Here is a 23,300-nt window from a genome sequence, read left to right as displayed (position 1 = left end):
ACAAAGACACTGATTAAAATGGAGAAAATAGAGGATGCAGGGAACATACAAACCAATAGCAAAAGCTTCTTTGGCGTGTGAAGAAAAAAAGATTAGTAAAAACAGTTGTAAGTCCCTGGCAATCAGAAACAGGACAATTTATAGTGGGAAACAAATAGATGGCAGATCAACTAAACACATACTTTAGTTCCGTCTTCATGAAGGAAAACATAAATAACATCCCAAAAAATATGTGGGTGCACAGGGTATATTGAGAAGGAGGAATTGAAATGAATTAATATTATTAGGAAAATGGTGTTGAGGAAACTAATGGATTCAAGCACAAAAATGCCCAGAGCCTGACAATGCTCCAAAAGTCTATAAATTCTGCATCAGTTGCAACAGATTGGAGGGTAACCAATGTTACCCCACTATTTAAGAAGAGAGGCAAAGTGAGAACAGTGAATTATCGACAAATTAGCTTGACATTGATAGTAGCGAGAAATGCTAGAGTCTGTTATAAAACATGTAATAGCAGAACACTGAGAAGATAGTGACAAGATAGAACAGCATTAGAATAGATTTATAAAGAGGAAGTCGTGCTTGAAAAATCAGCTGGAATTCTTTGAGAATGTACTTAGTAGAATGGACGTTGTTTATTTTGATTTTTAGAAGGCTTTTGATAAGGTCCCATGTAAGAGATTAGTATCCAAAATTAAAGTGAATCGGACTGGAGGTTGTGTACTGAAATGGATACAGAAATGTTTGCCAGATAGGGAACAGTAAAACTGAACAGGCCTTTATCCAAATGACAGGCAGTGAATAGTGGGAGTTATGCAGGGATCAGTGCTTGGACTCAGATATTCACATTATACATGATTTAGAAGAAGAAACTACATGTCATAGCTCCACGTTTGCAGGTGAGACCAAGTTGAGTGGGAAAGTATGCTGTGAGGAGTTTACAGAGAAGCTTCAATGTGATTTTGGCAAGATATATAAGTGGGCAAATATGTGGCAAATGCAGTATAATGTAGATAAATGTGAGGTTATACATTTTGGTACCAACAACAGGCAGTTGACAATTATCTGAATGGTGATAGATTGGGAAATGGAAAGATGCAATGACACCTGGATGTCATGTACACCTATCGCTGAAATGCAGCTGCAGCACGTGGCGAAGAAGGCAAATTGGCCTTCATAACAAGATGTTTCAAATACCAGAGCAGAGATGGTACAACTGTGCAGGGAATTGGTAAGACCACACCTGAGGTATTGTGTGCCATTTTAGTCTCCTTATCCGAGGAAGGATGTTCTGGCTATTGAGGGAATGCAGAGAAGGTTCACCAGATTAATTGCTGGAATAAGAGGACTGATATACACGAAGAGACTGGATATGTTGGGACTATATTCACTGGAGTTTAGAAGAATGTGAGGAACCTCATAGAAACTAAAATTCTAACAGGATTAGACAAGGTAGATATCGGAAGGATTTCCCAATGATCAGGGAGCCTAGAAACTGGGGATCAAATCAAAGGATATGGGCTAGGCGTTTTAGGACAGAGGTGAGAAGGAGTTTCTTCACCCAGTGAGAGGTGAGGCTGTGGGTTCTCTGCCACAGAAAGAGTTTGAGGCCAGAATATTAAATGTTTTCAAGAAGGAGATTGATATGTTTTTGAGCGAAAGTAATCAAATGATGTCGAGAAAGTGGGAAAAGGGTAAAGAATTGGATGATCAGCCATGATCACATTGAATGGTGGAGCAAAGCTGAACGGGATGAATGGCCTACTCCTGTTCTTATTTTCTATGTATGGCAACTAGAAGTGAAGCTTGTAGGTATAAATACAGTCAGGTTATTGTTCCTAGTAAAATCCGTAGTAATAACTACAGAATGAATTTAGAGAGTTGTTTTCCAGGCTGCAGAGCTGGGCACGATAAAACCAACATTTTATCTCTGTTACCCAGTAAAGCTCGCACTTGAGCAATTGAGTAGGTTGTTTCTGTTTGTAATAGAACTTTCTATTCTTCACCAACCCTATGTTCTTGTGGATATCCGTTTATCTTAATCACTTAATAAGAAAAAGGCTGTTCCAGATTTCCTGTTTTGTGGTAACAAAAGTGTGAAAACTCCTGAAATTTATCATCGTTGGCCTCCTACAAGCCGAAATGCTTGACTGCCAGACTTCACATTAAAAAGACCTCTAATAACCAATGAGGAAATGTTCCAACCCACATCTGTAACATCTCTGTGGGAGTTTTTTTTAAAAATACACACGTTTGTTACGCCTCATGATGGCTTTCAGAGTTCTCCACGTGCTTCTCACAACTTAATTATTAAGTGCAGTCACAATTTGTTTTCGAGGCAAAGACCTTAAAAGCTCAGCAATAAAGGAAAAGGCTTGAAAGTTAAATGTTGATATTTCCAGTCCTTTTGCAACCAGTGCTGTTGAATGTTGGTACTTTATCTATAGTTTTTGTGAAGTATGGCACTTCCTAATGTTGCTGTGAAGTGTTAATCCAGATAATGTGTTTTCACATAGGGGTGAGATACAAATTGATCGTTTTCTGAGTTATAAACATGATTATGACAGACGATCTGAAACTGAGACTTTTAACATTGAGTTCTCCAATTTCAAATAATCTCCCTTCCCAACCCCTCCTCCTCCCTTCCACCAAATGGATTCATTGCTCTTTTCGACCAACCAGGTCATACCCTCTCCCTGTCTTCACCTATCCCCACTTCACTACCCTATCCCCGCCATCCCCTTTATCTGCAGCTGCAGTCCTGAAGAAGGGTTACACCTGAAACATCGACATCTGCACCTCCTGATGTTGCCTGGCTTGCTGTGTTCTTCCAACCTCCTGCCTGTCTATATACAGAAGCCCATCAGCGGTGACATCATAGGAAAATCATGAGTTGCTTAGTCATTGAGGGGCTGTTATAAGGGACAATGATTCAAGTTCAGTAATTTTGAAAAACAAATTTCTAAACTAGCGCAGGGGAAGTAAATAATTTGTCAGCACAGGAGAGGGAGGGATTTGTGGTCAATTTGTACAATGGTACGAAAGTAAGTGAAGTTAAAAGTAAAGCAGGGTGGCTTGACCAGATGAAATGTGCATCCTGTAGCATCTGGGGAGTTGTAAACACTTCACATAACCAGGATGAAGCTATACAGGAGGGAAGAATACATGGGATAGCAACAGTGATGAGGAATTGATTAGTTAGAGGAAGAGACAGGAGGACCAACATCATGGATACCACAGAACAGCTTAATAATAACTGAAAGAATTGTGGGTGCTGTAAATCAGAAACAAATACAGAAATTGCTGGAAAAGCTCAGCAGATCTGGCAGTATCTGTAAAGAGAAATTAGAGTTAACATTTCAGGTTGAGTGACCCTAGCAGTTCTGAAGAACGGTCTCTCGACCAGAAACGTTAATTCTAATTTCTCTCTATAGATGCTGCCAGACCTGCTGAGCTTTTTTCAGAAATTTCTGTTTTTGTTGTGGATGATGTTCTTGTTGGGAATTGTGAACAACGAAAGGCGAGCGAATTTTGTGCTGCAATCAAAATTCAGGGAGCTAGGTGGAAAATTAATACAAGAATTGCAGAAGTTGTAATCTCTGATTACACCCTGTCACATGTGCAAGTGAGTCCAGAAGTAGGAAGATGAAACTGATTAAGGTGTCTGTGGAAAAATGATGCAAGTGGACAGTGTTTAGCATCCTAGGACACTCGAACAGGCTCTGGAGGTATGATGCCATAAGAAGGAGGAGCAGAAGTAAGCGAATCAATCCATCGACTACACTCTGCCATTGAATCATGCTGATACATTTCTCAGCAACATTCTCCCACCTTCTTGCTGTAACCCTTGACCTTTTACCAATCAAGAAGCTATCTATCTCTGTCTCAAATGCACTCAATGACTTGGCCTTCACAGCATCCTGTGGCAATGAGTTCCATAGATTCACTAATCTCTACCTGAAAAAATTCCTCCTTATCTCATGACTCCCTGCACTCGGGGTCTGTGCCCTCAGCTCCTAGTCTCGCCTACTAGTGGAAACATCATCTCCACTGTAACCACAGCTCTCAGTATTCTGTATGTTTCAAAGAGACCCCATCCATTCATCCTTCTAAACTTGAGTACAAATCCAGTGTCCTCAATTGCTCCTCATATGACAAGCCGTTCATCCCCAGAATTATTCTTGTCAACCTCTTCTGGACCCTCTCCAATGCCAGCACATCCTTCCTTAGATATGGGGCTCAAACTGCTCGCAATATTCCAAATGCGAACTGACCAGCTCCTTATATAGCCTCAGCAGTATATTCTAGCCCTCTTGAAACAAATACTAACATTGCATTTGCCTTCCAAACTGCCAACTGAATCTACATATTAAGCTTAAGGGAATGAATTAGGACTCCCAAGGCCCTTTGTGCTTCAGGTTTCTGAAGCCATTCCCATTTTAGAAGGAAGTGTACATCTCTACTAAAGTGCATAACCTCACTACCCCATATTGTATTCCATCTGCCACTTCTTTGCCCATTTTCCTGGCCTGTCCAGGTCCTTCTGTAGCCCTTCCACTGCTTGAATACTAATGTCCCTGCACCCATCTTTGTGTTATCTGCAAACTTAGCAATAATCCCCTTAGTTCCTTCGTCCGGATTGTTATTGTATAATGTGAATAATTGTGGTTCCCAACACAGACCCTTGCAAAGCTCCATTAGTCACTAGCTGCAGTCCTGAAAAACACCCCTTTGTCCCTACACCCTGTCTTCTGCCCATCAGCCATTCCTCTAACCATGCTAGTACCTGATCAAAGCCTTCTGAAAATCCAAGTAGATCATGTCCATTGGCTTTCCTTTGTTCAACTTCCACAATACCTCTGCAAAGCATTCTAGCAGAACTCTCGGGGGTGTCCTCTCCCTGATGAAGCCATGCTGATGTGGTGCTATTTTACCATGCACTTCCAAGTATTCTACAATCTCATCCTCAATAGTGAACTCTGAATTCTTACAAATGACTGATGTCAGGCTAAACAGCCTATAGTTTCCTATCTTTTGCCTCCCTTCTTAAATAGGAGTGTTACATTAGCCATTTCCAGTTTTCTGGGACCCTCCCTGACTCCAGTGATTCATGAAAGATCACCACCAACGTCTCTACAATCTCCTCAGTTATCTCCTTCAGAATGTACCCACTTTCAGACCTTTTGGCTTAACCAGCACCTTCTCCATCCCTGCACTCACCTCTGCTCCCTGACTCTGTTGAAGTTCTAGGATGCTGCTGGTATCTTGCACTGTGAAAACTGATGCAAAGTACTTATTCAGTTCCCCTGTCATTTCTACTTCTCCAGCCTCATTTTCCAGTGGTTCAATGTCCAGTCTTGCCTCTCTTACCTTTTATGTATCTTAAAAAAAACCTTTTGCACTCTTCTTTCATATTACTAGTTAACTTATTCTCATATTTCATCCTCTTCCCACTTATTGCTTTTTAAGTTATCCTTTGCTGGATTTTAAGGCTGCATAATCCACTGGCTTTCCATTAATCTTCACCGCATTATATATTTTTGCTGCCCCGACTTCCCTTGTAGGCCATGGTTGCCTCATCCTCCCCTTAGTATAATGCTTCCTTCTTGGAATAAACTGTTTGCTGTGACTCCTGAATTACCCCCAGAACCTCCTGTCATTGCTGCTGTGCCATCTTTCCTGCTAGGCTTCCTTTCCAATCAACTCTGGCCAACTCCTCTCTCATGTCTTTAGTTTTCTTTAGTCAGTTGTAATTCTGTTACATCTTATGCTAGCTTCTCCCTCTCAAACTACAGGGTGAATTCCGTCATATTGTGCTCACTCCCTCTAGGGATTCCTTCACTTCATTTCCTTTATCAAGTCTGCCTCATTACACATCACCAAATCCAAAATTGTCTGTTCTCTAAAGGGATCTACCAGAAGCTGCTCCAAAAAAACCATTTTGTAGACGTTCCATGAATTGCTTTTTTTTTGAGATCAGCTACCAATTTGTTTCTTCCAATCCTTCCTGCATATTGATGCTTTGAATTTTATAATAGTTCCTTTCTTATATGCCTTTTCTATCTCCTAGCTTATTTTCTACCCTGCATCCTGACTACTGTTCAGAGACCTGTACACCACTCCCATGAGGGTCATTCTGCCTTTGCGGTTCCTCGACTCTACCCACACAGATTCTAGACCATCCGACTCTGTCACTTCTTGCTATCGATTTCATTTAATTTCTTACTAACGAGGAAACCCTGCCCCCTTTGCCCATCTGCTTGTCCTGTCGACAAGACGATGTTCATAACAGTGATCACAAAAGCCAGGCAGATTGCACCTGAACAGAACCAAGGCTGGAGTGCTTAGAGCCAAATTTTGGAGAGGAAGAAATATCAGCAGTGAGCTGCTTTCAGATGGTGATGGATTGGGCACAGTTAATGTATATTTTCTTAGAAGAGAAGAGCAAACAAACTTGGAGTCCCCTGGATGGAGCATATAAATTAAGATGATAAAAGATAAAATATGCTAATGACAGGTATCAGGTAGAAATATAATTGACAACTAAGTTGAGTGCAGAGAGTTCAGATAGATTTAAAAGTAGTTAAGAGCAGCCAAGAGGAATTATGAAAAGAAGATAGCAACTAACAAAGGGAAACCCCAAGGATTTCTATAAGCACGTCAACAGTAAAAGGTAGTAAAAGGAGAACCAGAAATGGAATTTGCACATTAATGAGCATAGGTGAAATATTAAATGAGTACTTTACATCCTATCAAGGCGGCAAATGTTACCCAGGTCTTGGTGACAGAGGGGGAAGCTCTATCAGAAGAAGAGTTCAAAATTGATGAAGTGTTGAGGAGAGTCTTGATGCTTAAAGTTGATAAGGCACATGAACTGAATGAAATGAAGCCAAAGATATTTTTTTAAAATGTGAGACTTGCAGGAGCTGTAATCTTTCAATTTTCCTTTGAATCAGGAGGAGTGCCAGAAGTCTTGAGAATTGCAAGCATCATGCCCTTCTTTAAAAAATGATTAGAAGGATAAGCCCAACAATTACAAATGACACAGCTAATTTTGGGGGTGGGGAACCTCTGGAAACATTTATTCAGGATAGGATTAACAGTCGCATGGAAAAATATGCATTAATTCATATGAGCAACAAGTTCTTTTGACTGATACAACCATGGAAATATTGGCTTTTATAACATCAGGTAAAGTTCATCAGTGTAAAGTCTGCTGTTTGCAATGAAAAATGCATCAGCAATATTTTAACAATTGCAGCGAGGTTATTGAAGGATCAGTGGAGCTGTATAGTTTACATTGATGACTTGATTGAGTTCAACCAAACTTTGAAGGAACATTTACAATATTTGAATTAATTATTTGATTGATTACAAAGAGCCATTTTGATAATCTGGGTTAAGTGAATATGCTGAAGCAAAATGACTTATTTGGGTCACACTGGGGCAAAGCCAAGTATCATCTGGAGAAGCTAATATAAGAACTACCTTTGATTTCCCCATGCCTACGATGAAAACGAAACATTCTCATGTGTCTTTGAGTGAATTTTATTGGAAATTTGTTCTGAATGTAGTGGCTCTGTTGACAGGTTTGTTAAAGAAAAGCCAAAAATCAAATGAATTCCAGAATGTCGCAGTGCCTTGAACGCTATACTTACTGTCACATTGTGTTTTAGCAGCACCAAATTAGGTAAAGCAATTGAAACTGGCTGTTAACACTAGTGCCATCAGTATTGGTGCAGTGTTATTACAGGCAGGGAAGGTAGGAATTGAATAGCCAGTCAATTATTTTTTTACGAAGTTAATGCATGCTATCAGAAACATTCAATTGGTAAGTGAGACTTTGAACTTAATATTAGCTTTACAACATTTTGAAGTCTGTATATCTTGCAACTCTGTATGGACTTTATACAGAGCATAATCGTCTCTCTTTTCTGGAAGGATCCTTTATAGGAATTTGGGACTGTTTCACTGAAATTTAATGCTGCAACCATTCACTTTAAAAAAATAATTTACAAAGCAGAAAAATATTATGGCAGATACTTTATGAAGAGCAAATATGAAAGAAAACAAATGTGATCAAGATAGAGTTATGCAGAAAATGTTGTTTTTATGGAAAGTCCTTGAGTGTTTAATGTGAATGTTGTTGCTGTTAAAGTTAAATCTGCATTAGATAAATAAGTACAATGTTGAGGAAATTATGATTTGAAAATGAAAATGCCTCTTAGAGGTTTTTTTTAATGTGTGATGACTGATCTGATGATTCACAATTCCACTTTCCTATCTTATCGCCATAAACCTTTGGTTCCCTTACTGATTAAAAATCTGCCTGTCTCAGCCTTGAAGATACTGAATGACCCAACACTGACAGCCCTCTGCAGTAGAGAATTCTACAGGTTGACTACCTTCTGACTGAAAAACATTTCACTGACCCCTTGCTCTGAGGTTATGCCTTCTGATCTTAGACTTCCCCACAATGGAAAACAACCTCTTCACCTCTACCCTGTCAAACCTACTAATAATCTTTCAATAAAATCTCCTCTGATTTTTCTGAATTCCATCGACTACAAATCCAGCCTATTCAACAGGTTTTCATACGACGGTCCTTTCATTACTCTGATGAGCCTAGTTTCTTTGGACTGCCTCCAATGCCAGTCTATCTCCCGTTATACAAAGGAGCAAAGATTCTTCACAAGTTGACAACTTTTCACTATTCCAAATGAAGTCTGACTCGTGTAATGTAAAGTTTTAGCAAGCCCTATCGATTTTTTATAAAGGCAAAATACTGCAGATCTCTCCACAGATGTTGCCAGACCTGCTGGGTTTCTCCAGCATTTTTTGTTTTGGTTTCAGATGTCAGTGTACATAATTATTTGTGTCATTTTTGGCATATTATTACAATCTGAGGAAGTGAGGGAGGACTGACTGCAGATTAAAAAGAAAACAAATCTTCCTTGCCCGATGTTATGTTAATATGCTTGCCCTCCATTCTTTTGAAGTTTGAAGCTGGACATACTTTCAAATCATCATCTGCCTATGAAGTCCACTGACATGGCCGAACCATACTGTATTCGGCCATCATGTGTTATTTTCCAATTATTTGCTAGAAAAAAATAAAGTTCTAAGTTTATTTGTAATTTTCCAAGTTCTTCTCTGGAAGCCCTTCTAAAGTCATGTAATATCATGTTTGCAGATTAGCATTGATACAGTAAAGAACCTGGACCAGCATCTTTTTGAAACATATATTGAACTAAAAGCAGATCCAATTGTGGGCTCTCTAGAACCTGGGATTTATGCTGGATATTTTGATTGGAAAGATTGTCTTGTACCAACAGGTATGTTGTATTCTTCTTTGATAATGCCACTGTAAAACCAACATACTTGATATTTCAGTAAAATGTCAACTGTTTGTTTTTGTGTTAAGAAAGTAGTGTGGAAAAATGTTGCACAGATAATATTTAAAAAACATATTACACTTTCCCATGATTTCTGTGCTTTTCATAACACCCATTAAGGAATATGGCCTTAAAATTATGGCAGCATAGATCATATCACCATATAAGCATTTAATGGTTTATGTAAAATTTCCCTGTTGATCATTACAGAAGTTATTTCAATTTAGGCTCGTTAATTCTTTAAGAATGGTGGACTGAAAAATATCAAAATCTGTCAAGCATTCATTTACTGATAACTGTAGCAGTATTCTCAGGCTGTAAGTTCAATTCACATGCTGTGATTACTTTTGTGAAATCTAATTTAAAATGCACCTTGTAAATATATATTAACAAGAGCAAGTATATCAATTTGGTTCTTCCATTTAACATTGACCTTTTTTTTAGGATCAACCACACAGGACAGGCCTCACAACAGCACATGCAGTATCTCCACATCACAAGTCAAAGGGTTTAAATGCAAACATCAGTCCCGTTTCTTGCCCATAAGTTCCATTTCCTGAATCTTCACTTTCTCTTGTAAGCCTCTTTCTTCGTCAGTCTTTGAGCAAACAGCCAAAAGTGCTGATCCACAATTTATATTTTAGTGTTTCAGCTATGAGATATGCCCCTCTCTTTTGGCAAACACTTGGTGGAAAGTTTAATTTATGATTGCAACTCTCATATTCTTTAAGAAATGAGCACAAAACATAAAGTCGAGTGATCAGTGAGTCTAAGACCAGTCCCAAAGAATATCGTCATATGAATTTATTGCCTAATGCTTTGAATTTTAATATAAATTCTATGAAGATCTCTTATGATGCAGTGGTAATGACCTTACCTCTGGTTCACAAGATTCAGGTTCCCTTCTGCTTAGGGAGTGTGTTATAATATGTCCAAACTGGTTTGGCGGCACAATGGCTCAGTGGTTAGCACTGTTGCGCCTCAGCGCCAGGGACCTGGGTTCGATTCCAGCCTCAGGTGACTGTCTGTGTGGAGTTTGCACATTCTCCCCGTGTCTGCGTGGGTTTCCTCTGGGTGGTCCAGTTTCCTCCCACATTCTCAAAGATGTGCAGGTTAGGTTAAATTGCCCATAGTGTTCAGGCATGTGTAGGTAGGGTGTATTAGTCTGAGGTAAATGCAAAGCAATAGGGTAATGGGAATGGGTCTGGGAGGGTTACTTTTCAGACGGTCGGTGTGGACTTGTTGGGCCAAAGGGCTTGTTTCCATACTATAGAGATTCTATGACTGATTACATGTATGAATAAGTTCTACGTACCAAGCTGTCGAAGCCACATCTAATTTGGCCTGTTCTGGTTTATGCATGTGGAAAAATACAATTATTACTAAATCTCTATTCAAGAGTGTTTTAACTGTCAGATTACATTACAGTGTGGAAACAGGCCCTTCGGCACAACAAGTCCACACCGACCCACCGAAGCGCAACCCACCCATACCCCTACATTTACCCCTTACCTAACACTACGGACAATTTAGCATGGCCAATTCAACTGACCTGCACATCTTTGGACTGTGGGAGGAAACCGGAGCACCCGGAGGAAACCCACGCAGACACAGGGAGAACGTGCAAACTCCACACAGTCAGTCGCCTGAGGCGGGAATTGAATCCGGGTCTCTGGTGCTGTGAGGCAGCAGTGCTAACCACTGTGTCACCGTGCCGCCCACACGGCTGTCAAAGCTGTCAAAGGATGTCACACAACATTTTGCCAGAGGGAGTTTTATTGCCTTTGATTTTGGTTAAAGCTATCTAGTGTTAGCTGTGACCCAACTGGTAAGACTCTCTTCTGTAAGTCAGAAGTTCACAAGTTCAAGTTGCACTCCAGAAATTAGCACTTCCTTAGAATCTGTACATGTGGACACAGGCCCTTTAGCCCAACAAGTCCGCACCGACCCTCTACACAGTATCCCACACAAGCCCATTCCCAATTACTCTACATTTACCCGTGACTAATGCATCTAACCTAAACATCCCTGAACACTATGGGCAATTTAGCAAGGTCAATTCACCTAACCTGCACATCTTTGGATTGTGGAAGGAAACCGGAACACCCGCAGGAAACCCACGCAGACACAGGAGAATGTACAAACTTCACATAGACAGTTGCCTGAGACTCAAATTGAACTTGGGTCCCTGGTGCTGTGAGGCAGCAGTGCTAACCACTGAGCTATAATGCGCCCTGTTTCACTGCTGGACATTCAATTAATCAGATGACATTTTAAAGTGAGTCTCCGTTTATTAAGCTGGACATAAAGAATACCATGTCCCTGATGTTCCACCCAATATCTATTCTTCACTCAAAAGCAGAAAAAAGCTATCTGGCCGTTGGTCATTTCCATCTGTAGGAGCTTGCTGCCACATTTCCTGGATTGCAACAGGGATTTCAATCAGAAATACTTTTCTGGCTGCAAAATGATTATGAATGGCATTATATAAATACAAGTTTTTTTTTTCCCTCCTATTCATTGTCTCTGTGAGACTCTTTGCTTATTTTCTTACAAGAAAATAGACAATAATGAGTAGGGAATTTGATGAATTTGCTCCTGCTCCTGGCATGTAGTTTTGTACACCTAAAGCATATTGAGAATTTGTCGATGTGCTCCATGACTTTTCCTGGTTATGTCCATCAACTGCAGTGGACTAACTGTACTCAAATTGCTGAGTATAACTTGTAATTTGTAAAGGTATCTTTTAGTCTTCTGATGGCCCTGAGCAATGGCTACAGTTGACTGGATTCAGTATGGGTTTTTTTTTTCTGAAGTCATCTCTCACTGTAATTTAGAAAACACTCTGTCAAAAATTCTTGTTTTTTAAGCCTTTAAAAATTAAAAGGTTTAATGAATCAAAATTGTGTACAAGGAGAAACTAAAACTAAAGTTTTTTTTTAAAATCCATTTATAAACTGAATATTCATCCCATCTGAATTGTTGAGAAGAGGGAATGTTTAAATCTATGGTATCTACAGTGCTGTCCATATTAAATGATAGCTATCAATTTCAGTTATTTTGTTAGCAAGTAACATGAATGTGACATACTGCTTTATCAGATATGTTAAACGAACCTTTTGTTAAATGAACCTTTGCTTCCTAGAACTTGTACATTTCATTTCTGTTTGATGGCGATGGTATTTTTTTCAATGCTATCTCTGTATCAAATGTTTCTATGAATAGGATTCCACATAACTTAGGTACGTCTATTCTGAAAGAGGAAATTACTGGAATGGTGAATCAATTAGCAATGTGTGGGAGTCTATTTACTGTAATATGGTGACCATAACGGGTTATAAACAGGCACTTGTGCACATATTGGTTTTTAAGTGTCCTCTAGTGGCAGTAAATGAAAACACATTTTCAGTAAATAAAGCTGTCTGACGTTTACAAATCTGCAGGACCATGGTTGAATAATAATTGGGGGATTTTCATAACATCTTGCTGTTTGTAGTGATTATTAGTTTATGATTTTGTTTTCTGTCACTTTTGCTGTTTTGTATATTTGGCTCATGAGGTTCCTTAAAAATGTGTTTATTTAACAATACTATTCAGTCTTACAGGGCTTCAAGCAATGAATATCCTTTCTCATGTTCTTGCAGAAATTGTATAGATGCCCTGATTAAGGCATAAGTACCTGACTAGTGGAAATATTCTTCTGTGTTGCACTAGAGCAGTGACCTTTCATAAAAACAGAGAAAATTTATGCAACTGAGGAGGCTATACAGCTCAACGTATTGCCAGCTGAGAGAATTACTTTACTTAAACCCACGTTCCAGCTCATGGTTCCTAGCTTAGTTATAGTGTTGTATACATATGTTTAAATCAACTTTTCAGATGCAATGTGGATTCCTGACTTTACCGTTCATTTGAGCCGATCACACCATACCTTTGCAACTCTCTTGATGGAAAAAAACATTGTGCTTCCTTCCAGCTTTACTGGCAAACTTTTTGAATCAGTACCCCTTTGCCAGTAACCTCTCTCAAGAGAAAAGGCTTCTTGTGTAGGCCTTTTAATTCTGCGCTTCAGAAAATATTCTCAAAATTTTCTCCATTCTCAAGAAAAACCCTTTCCTCATGACTAAAATTCTCCAGTCCCAGCAACATCTTCTAAATTTGCTATGTACCTCTGCATTATAATCACATTCTTCCTGTGATGCAGTGAACAAAATCTTACTGAATACTTTAGCTGTGACCTTATTAGAGTGTGCATTTCAAGTACAACCTCCCTGATGTTACATTTTGCACCTTGGTTTATAAAGGAAAATATCCTATTTGCTTTGTTAACCATCTTTTCTTTGTTATCTTTAAGAATTTGTGGGCAAACACTCCTGTACCTTTGGTTCTCAGCCCCCTGCTCAGAGGTTGTAATAACATTTGAGCAGATTGATAAGAAAATACCCAACTTTGGTTCTCTGCATTTCTCAGTATCCTACTATATATCGTGTACTCTTTTGCTGTGTTTATCCTCCCAGTGCATTACATCACACTACTTTAGATTGAATTCCATTTACCAATTGTCAGTCCACTTAGTCCATTTCTATTCCCTGCAGCCTAAAACATTTCTTCTCCACTGACAACTACTACAATTAGTTTTTGAATAATCATCAAACTTCTTGATCATTCCCTTTGTGTTTAAATTTAAATAATTGAAATAGGCCATGAGAGGTGACGGACTTGGCACAGAACCCTGTGGAGATCCATTGTCGGCAGCCTTCCAGTCATTAAAACACCCATCTATAATTATGCTTTGCTTCCTGCGATTCAGCCTAATTTGGAATAACACTTTCCCGTGCATGCCAGGAGCGTTCATTTTCTGACCTGACTGCCATATGGGACCTTGTGAAAAGACTTGCTAACTCCATGTGGATTATGTCAGATGTGATATCCTCATTGACTCTCCTAGTTAGCAACTCAAAAAAAATTCTACCAAGTTAGTCATGCGTGACTTTCCTGTAAAATCATGCATTCTGACTGCCTTTGATTCATTAATGTTTCTCTGACTGATGATTTGCTCTATCCTAAGATTTTTTTTTTCCAAATACTTGCTCACCAACAACTCTTCACAATTCCTCCTCATAACTAAATTCCCTCATTTTTAATTTTTGCCTGCTGAACTCACTTGACTCTTTTCAGGTTCAGAGAACAGGGTTTAAAAATCATTCTGCATTTCTTAATTATTCCTGAAGATGTTTTACAGTCTTTTTTTTAAAAAGAATTTGTAAAGTTCACAGTATAGATATTCATCATTCTCAACTTGGCTGTCAAAATATACCTGGCTCCCTGAGTCCTGTTGTTGCACATGAGAAGTTGCACATTTGAGATGATACCCAAAGTTTTGATATCCCCAGACCCCACTCTTTCAATTTTCTCCCTTAATCCAACACTGATGTCAACAAATATATCTAATTATTTGCCATATGTAAAAAAAATTGGGTAGAAATTGTTGGGAAGTATGCCCTTCATATTCGTGAAACAGAAAATCACTTTCTGCAGTGAAAGAAATGCACCACAAGTTCTAATTCCTTTGCAAATTACTTCACAGATTGGCATCAATGTATTTGGCATTGCCAGACAAAATAAAGGCTCTTTCTCACCATGAGGCTCCCCATTGTGAAACTGCTAGACACATCATAATATTTAAACTTTACTTTCATAGCCAGTTCATAACAATTTTGCTTTAGAGAACACTGTTAATGATGTAATTTATGGCACTGACTTGATGCCGAACCGCAGAGGCCTAGTAAATGACCCATTACCCTATGGAGTGGTTAATTGTTGCTCGTTTAACTCTTAACTGCCTTGACCGTTTTCTATCAGCCTCAGCTATTATCAGGTAACAATAATTTTCCAGGCACAAAGCTGTGATTTGGTTCATAGCAAACAAATCATTTGCAATCAGTGAATATAATAAAGATTTACAGAAAGCAAATCAAAACTTAAGAACCTTAGTGTCTAATTTATGTAAACATCAGATGTGAAATTCTAAAACAGAATTTCCTTTAACTTCTTTGTAGATGCTTCTCTAGCTATTATTTCAAGGACGTAAAAATCTTTCAGATTTATATTAAAGTGTCGCCATCATTAGTCATGATTAATGAGCATTTTGTTTTAAATAAGGTTTATTAAATCTTCGTCATGCTCTGCTTAATTGTTAAACATCTGCTCTCAAATATGATTGCTAACTAAATGAATGTTTTTAACAAAACTATTACCACAGAATAAAACCAGTTACAGATCTTGGCTCCTAAACTTTGATGATGAAATTATATTTTTGCATTTGCATTTTTAAGAAAAACATCAATTCCCATAATCAGTATTGAGACTTTGAATATTTGAGTATTGAGACCATAAAAATCTTTTACCGAAATGCTTAATATATCAATAAGCATGAATTTGAAACCTATTTTGTCTACAGTTCAACAGACTTACAAAATAGAGGAACAGAGCTTTAAAAAATAATAAATTTGAACATTCTCATGATTTCAATCTGAAAGTGAATTTCACCATGTATGTGTACAATAATTTATATTGGGGTGAAGAAATCAAGAAGCTTTTTTTTTACTAATTACAGTGCAACCTCAGTTATCGGAACACTAATTATCCGAATTTCAGATTATCCGAACAAGATCTCAAGGCCCCGATGCTTAGGTAAACTGTTATCCAAACATTTGATTATCCAAACATTCGATTATCCGAACACAATTCTCCCTGCCCGTGGTGTTCGGATAATCAAGGTTGCCCTGTATTAGGTTCATTTATACCATTGTTGGGCTAATTGAAGAGAACAGATACAAGCATTATCAGGCTTATTAAGGATTATGTTCAGTTAAAGAATGTAACTGTACAAATGGAACAACATTCAACATTAGCTTTAATAAAACATAGTTTGGGTTCATCCAATTTTACCAAACTGATCTTTAGATTGTCAGTTTTATTTAATTTCTCTTTTTCTTCTCTTGTCACACAAAGTCAACATCATAATGAAGAATACATCAAGAAGATTATAATTCAAGAACAGGATTACAAGAACATTTTTTACATTTGGAATAAGACCTGTTTAATTTGCGTAGACAAATAGGAAAGGTACAGACCTGGAAAATATTGAGCAAATCACCAATACTTCTCCATAGCCCACTTACTCAAATATCAACCAATTCTCCCTTAAGTATTTCTATACTGTCTACTTCTTTGGACAGTCCATTCCACAAAAAAAAAGTCTCTTGCCTGTTTCTATGGCTCTCTCTGCTAAACTTTGAATCCATGGGCTCCAGATTACAAAGGCAAGTGCTTCTGCCTACTGTGGCCCTAAAGAAGCCTATAATAAATATAATTTTTTATGTGTTGTGAAAGCAATAGTTAGAGCACTTGTAAAGAAAGAAGCAGATTGTTTGTTTTTTTTTTGAACAGAACAGTCTTTCATGAAAGACCACAATAATTTCAAGTGCTGGAACACATCCTACAATCTGCAGATTGTCAGTATCTTCTGCCATGGTTCTGAATAGCTACTGTTGTATATTCTGATTGTAGCATCATATGAGGTTTACTACTCATGACTTTTTCTTATGTCACAATACATAATATTACTGGTCCTCATTAGTCTGTGACTGCAGACGAAAAGCCCATTGTGTAACCTTAGCAGATTGTTAAAGAACATAGTTAAGCAAAGTGCTTAGTAATAGATAATTTCAATCTGTTATATTTTACACTTGACTTACATTTTGAAAAGAAAAAGTTTAATTCTCTAATAGTTAGTAATTTGTGACACAGGTATGTATTTGCTGCATCAGCATTTAACTTTCTCCAAGAGAAAGCCAGTCCAAAAATATAAAATAAAAGCTGCAGACAAAATGAACTTACCATATCTATTTTGCACTGTTGCTTGTTATTTCAAGCTGCATATTTTCCATGTACTTCATATCCCTTTAAATCAAGACTTCCACAAAAGAATGTTTGTCTAAGAGGAAGTGTGCTGATTTCACTAGTCCAACATAACCTTTAGCAATTAGATGATTTCCACCATATATGTGTAATACTTCATGGAGTTGCGCAATTAAATGTAGCTAGGTGGAAAATCCATGAGGAAATTTATTTATGATCTGCTTGCCTGCTTGATTCTATGGTAACTCAATCTTACTTTACACGATACGAGTGGTTAGGAGCCTGAAAAGCATCATTCTTATATGAATGTTCCTTACTGATATGATTAGTTTTACTACTGTCTTGTAGTCTTATGGCTCTTTTGTGACTGCTAACAGTATTAATACAACATGACACATTCTCCTGAAAATTCCCTCACTGTTGGGAACATTGGGTGGTGGTATATTGTCATTTAAAACATTCTCTAAAGGGATGAGTAATCATTGATTAAATGGAGATTCCCCACCACAGGTTCTCCCATACCAGGAGGTTTAGCCTCATTTGCTTAAGTGTTTTAGTTTTAAAAATAGAAATTTAAAAACTTGCAATATTATAAAACATTGCTTAGGCCACAGTTCAGGATGTAATTGCATTGGAAAGGATTCAGAGGATGCTACCTGGGATGAAAAGTCTGAGGTCTGAGAGGAGACGGGATTTGCGGATTTCTTTTTGGATTTGTTTTCCTTGGGCCAGAGAAGGAAAGGGGTAATCTGATTGAGGTATGCAAAATCATGAGAAGCATAGGCAAAATGACTTGTGAGAATCTTTTCCCTGTTGCAAATGTCACTAAAACCAGAAGGCACAAGTTTTAAAGTGAGGTAAGTGGTTTAGAGAAGATCTAATGGCAAAGTTTCTTCATTCACAGGTGGTAGAAATATGAAATGTGCTGACTGAGCAGGTAGTGGAGGGAAGTACTCTTGCAACACTTAATTATCTCGATGTGTACTAAAATGCCAGGGCATAGCATGGTCGGCCATGGACCAAGCGCAAGTAAGTGCGAATAGTGTAGTTTGGTGAATTTAGATAGCATAAACATGGTGGGCAAATGGCCCGTTTCTATGCTATATGAATCTATAACTTTATGACTATGAAAAGATTATAAGTACCCTGAAATGTTGGAAATTAATATCTGAACAGAATGTGATATGAGTTTGTCTTAGCCTGTTTGAAGGCCCATAATTAGTGCTAAATGATGCCATGCATAAAATGAACACGACCAGTGCCATTTGGGACTCCATAAACAGTTTGTAATTTGGTACTGTGGAACTTTAGCCCATCTGGACCAGATCTCCCAGGTCTGATTGCACAAGCACTGATAGCTTCTTAACCTGGTTAACTTTGCAGCAGTCTGGATCCTGAACAAGATAGCGCTGAGCAGGACAGATTGGAGACAAAATTTTTCTTTTGTGAGTCAAGAGATGCAGTTTGTATCAAAACCAATCAAACTAATTACCTTGATATTAAAACAAGAAGTAAAACACTTAAAAATATTCCATTATTTTCTTTGCAAGAAAAAAATCAATGTTGCAAATGTGTGTATTTTATTAACAATTGTTTATTTTGCAACCTATCAACCCATCGTTGGCAAAATTAGTTCAGAAATAATACTTTAAGGATTTCTAGAAGGCACCTTCCTAATTAGAACATTAAATGTTGTTATAAAGATTAAATTGTGTTGCATAAGAACACTCACTGCATACTTCTGGTTTCACAACTGTTTATTTCTTCCTGTATGCTGCAGTTCTTTACTTGCTATCATTTATGTATCACTGCTAAATTAAGCAAATGAACTGGATTTTGAGGAAGGAAAATGCTTAGGTTCTGTAAGAGTTTTAAATGGTATGATATGTCCCATGTGCTTTAATTGTCCCCCTTACCAGAGTTCTTTGTTTGCAAGCTCTTTTGTCAAATGGTGAGGTATTTTTCAATTGCTTGTATGGGTGAAAGTGACCATTTATTCAATGGTATTTGTCATTGTAATAATCTGTGAAATGGCAACAGCTCGCAGTCACTAAAAACTGTCATTTGACTGACAATTGCCTTAAATATATAGCTGCATATTGTGAGACTTTCAGTGTTGTGTTCCAGAACACATTCTATGTTTAGCATTAGTCCTGCGCACTTGGAGCATTTAATTAACATACCAATTTACTAGTAATCTGTTGAATTAGATATGGTCCCAAAAGTGCCAACAATAATCTTAAAAGGAATTTATCATTGCAACTGCTGTGCAGGGATTCATCCAAATTATGTATATTCCCAGGCTCTGTTCTTCTTCCACATCATGATATTACAAGGTCATTGATAAGTGATCGTTTTCTTTTATTGCCAGTACTCCCTAAAGAATGATTACTCAGTAGTGTCAATATTCTTGTCTCTCTGTCAGGTGATAGTTGGTTCAAGAACCCCCTTTTGCAGATTTCACACAATTTTGACAAAGCACTTTTGTTTGGTTATGAGAGAGCAGTGCATTATCAGGAGTTCCATCAAACTGAGGGCCCTAATTCATACTCAGAAAATCCCAATACAATTCAAAGAAGGGAAGAATTCAGCTAGTATCTTAACCACTCTACTTCCTTGAATACCTCTAACAAAAGATTATCTGCTGAGTCATTCAATCTAGTATCTATGGGACATTATTGTGTGCAAATTGAGTGTTTTATTCATCTATGTATTGCCAATGACTGCATTTAAATAGTACTCCATTAGAGCATCTTCAGTGTACAAATATGTTATATAAATTGCTCTTTCTGCTTGAAAAAGGACAATGGGCAAAATTAGTGTAGTACTTTCTAGGTTATGAAGATCTGTTCACTAAGTCAAACTGAGGAAATTTGACTGTGATATTGCCAACCCTCCCTTTGCAGCTGCAGTTCGTGGAAATGTATTGAGAAGCTATTTGCTTCCGGATTCAGTACAGGATAAAGCTGTTAATACCAATGCACTGAGATGAGAATAAACGGCATGCTTCAACAAAGCACAGCCTGAGTTTGGCTGACTGTCTTCCATCAGATTAAACAGGCAGGAGGCTGAAAGAACACAGCAAACCAGGCAGCATCATGAACTCGATGTTTCAGGTGTAACCCTTCTTCAGGACTGGGGCTGGGTGTGGGGGAGTTTGCTGACAAAGGGGTAGCGGGGACAGGGTGGTGAAGTAGGGATAGGTGAAGAGAGGTAGAGAGTACGACCTGGTTGATCAATGGGAGGAATGAATCTGGTTGGTGGCAGGGAGCAATGGAAGGGAAGGGGAGGGGCTGGGAAGGGAGTCAGGGGATGGGGAGGGAGGTTATTTGAAATTGGAGAACTCAATGTTAAGTTCTCTGGGCTGTAGGCTGACCAGGCAGAAAATGAGGTGTTCCTCCAATTTGCGCTGTGGTTCACTTTGGCAGTGGAGGAAGCCAAGAATAGTCATGTTGGAAAGGGAGTGGGGAAGGGGAATTGAAATGGGCGGTGACTGGGAGGTTCAGTCGGACCCTGCCCATCTGGCTGCGATGCTTGGTGAATGGTCCCCCCAAATTTATGTTCAGTTTCCTGATGTAGAGAAGACCACACTGGGAGCACCTGATGCAGTAAACTAGGTTGGAAAAGTGGCAGATGAACCTCTGTCTCACCTGGAAAGACTGTTTGGGGACCTGGATGGAGGTGAAGCTGGCAGATTTTGCATCTTATCCGGTTGCAGGGGAAGATACCTGGAGTTTTGGGGGGGGTTTAGTGGGGACAGTGGTGCAAACCAAGGACTGTTGAAGGGAATGCTCCTTGCGGAAGGCAGAGATAGGTAATATGGGGAAGATATTCTTGGTGGTGGGGTCTAGTTGGAATTGGCGAAAGTGTTTAAGGATGATGCATTGGATGCGGAGACTGGTGGGGTAGGACGTGAGGACAAGGGGGACTCTGTCTTTATTGCCTTGGGGGGTGGTTGAAAGCAGTGGAACGGGGAATGGAGTTGGTGCAGTGGAGGACTCTTTGGAGGAAGGGGAGCAGGTGGGAAAGCACATTGTTCAAAATAGGTGGACATCTGGGATGCTCGCGAGTGGAATGTCTCCTCGTCTGAGCAGATGCGGTGGAGGTGGAGAAATTGGGAGAATGGGGTGGGGTTCTTGCAAGATATTAGTTGGTAGGAGGTGTAGTCCAGGTAGTTATGGGTGTCTGTAGGTTTGTAGTAAACGTCTGTCTGGAGACTGTCTCCAGAGATGGAAATGGTGAAGTCAAAAAAAGGCAGGGAGGTGTCCAAGATGGACCAAATGAATTTGAGGCCAGGATGGAAGTTGTGGGCAAAGTTGATGAACTGCTCCAGTTCAGCCTGGGTGCAGTACACTGCGCCGATGCAGTCATTGATGTAATGGCGGAAGAGTTGGGGCCTGTGTAGGTAATGACGAGGGATTGTTCAATATAGTCAACAGAGACAGGTGTAGCCAAGGCCCATCTGGGTGTCCATGGCCATCCCCTTGATTTGGAGGAAATAGGAAGAGTTAAAGGAAGGGTTATTGAGGATGAGGGCCAGTTCGGTGAGGCGGATGTGGGTATTGGTGGAGGGGGACTGGATGGGTCTATTGGAGAGGAAGAAGCGGAGGGCCTGGAGGCTGCCCTTGTGGGGTATGAACGTCTATAACGACTACATGTCCATTCCAGCATCTGCAGTTTTTTTGTCTCTTCCACCAGATTAATCCAGTAACAGACTAATTGTTAGTCATCATACAGATTTTCGTCAAGGTAAATGATTGCTAATGGTAAAACCTCTGTTACATCCCATTATGGGACCCTTTTTCTTAATCCAAAAGATTTGTGTGCATTATCCATAGAAATTTTTTTTCCCCATTACTTCTGCTATTGAACTTTTGTCTTTTGTGTGAGGAAGTTCAAGCCCAAAGTTAAGCATCAACTAAACCACAGTTCAGGATACTGCATGGGAAATTCTTGATTTCCAATTTCAACTCTAGCACCCTTCTTAGTACATTATAAAGCCCAGGGAAGTCTGGAAGTAACCACCTTGAATTTGCCAAAGACTAGTTTCTTGTTACCTCTCAATTGATAAGAGAAGGGATTTTCCATTTTTCTATGTGCTATTGAAAAGATTTCAGATTGGCTGACATCCTTATCCTATCCCTTTTTAAATAATGAAGCAAGATTCTAAGAACTCACCTTCTAGATTATATGTGATCCTTTTAAGATGATACTTGAATGTTGATTAAATCTGGTTTATTTTACACCCTGAGTACAAATCTAGGCAACACATATTTCAAACGTTTTCCTTCAGTGTGTTGACTGCAGCAGATTTTCAGCATAAATACTTAGTAATGTGTGAGTTAATTCCTTCAAAAAATAATTGGATGCATTCAAAAATGGAGAGGAAGAACTCTGCGCAGACATTTCAAATACTCATTGCACTGACTTCTATGCTTCTGACATCAGGAAGTGGAAAGCAACTTGCCAGGCATCTATAATATAGAAACAGAATATGCTGGGGCAGTTCAGCAGTTCTGAGGGCATCTGTGGCAATAGAGCAGTTAACATTTCAAATCTAATATGACTCTTCTTCAGAACTGGCTCATGTTAGAGTTAGTTTGATTTTCAGAGTTAAATATCACACAACACCAGGTTATAATCCAACAGATTTAATTGGAAGCACACTTGCTTTCGGAGCTTCGCTCCTTCATCAGGTGATAGTCATCAGATGATCACCTGATGAAGGAGCAACGCTCCGAAAGCTAATGTGCTTCCAATTAAACCTGTTGGACTATAACCTGGTGTTGTGTGATTTTTAACTTTGTACACCCCAGTCCAACACCGGCATCTCCAAATCATTGATGTTCAGAATACTTGATTACTTCTAGGACTTAATGCAAATGTCTTCCAAACGTTTCTATAAGATGCCAAATAAAGGTGGGGGTAGAGTGTGGGTAAAGAAACCATCCTGGGTTAATTTTAGTTGAATTTTGGAAGCAT

The 23,300-nt window shown here is 38.9% G+C and overlaps 1 protein-coding gene across 7 annotated transcripts in view; it reads left to right on the top strand.

Moving 5' to 3' along the window:
• Positions 1-23,300, top strand: part of exoc2 (exocyst complex component 2) — a 318,264-nt gene that overhangs the window by 257,248 nt on the left and 37,716 nt on the right. For all 7 annotated transcript variants that reach the window (XM_043719385.1, XM_043719383.1, XM_043719382.1 and 4 more), the window contains one exon: positions 9,194-9,335. In XM_043719385.1, the coding sequence (XP_043575320.1) occupies positions 9,194-9,335 (142 nt within the window). The remainder of the gene's footprint in view (positions 1-9,193; positions 9,336-23,300) is intronic.

Source organism: Chiloscyllium plagiosum, chromosome 29 (assembly GCF_004010195.1).
Source record: "Chiloscyllium plagiosum isolate BGI_BamShark_2017 chromosome 29, ASM401019v2, whole genome shotgun sequence".
Classification (NCBI taxonomy): domain Eukaryota; kingdom Metazoa; phylum Chordata; class Chondrichthyes; order Orectolobiformes; family Hemiscylliidae; genus Chiloscyllium; species Chiloscyllium plagiosum.
The sequence above is the reverse complement of the archived record's forward strand: the minus strand, read 5'-3'. Positions and strand labels throughout refer to the sequence as shown.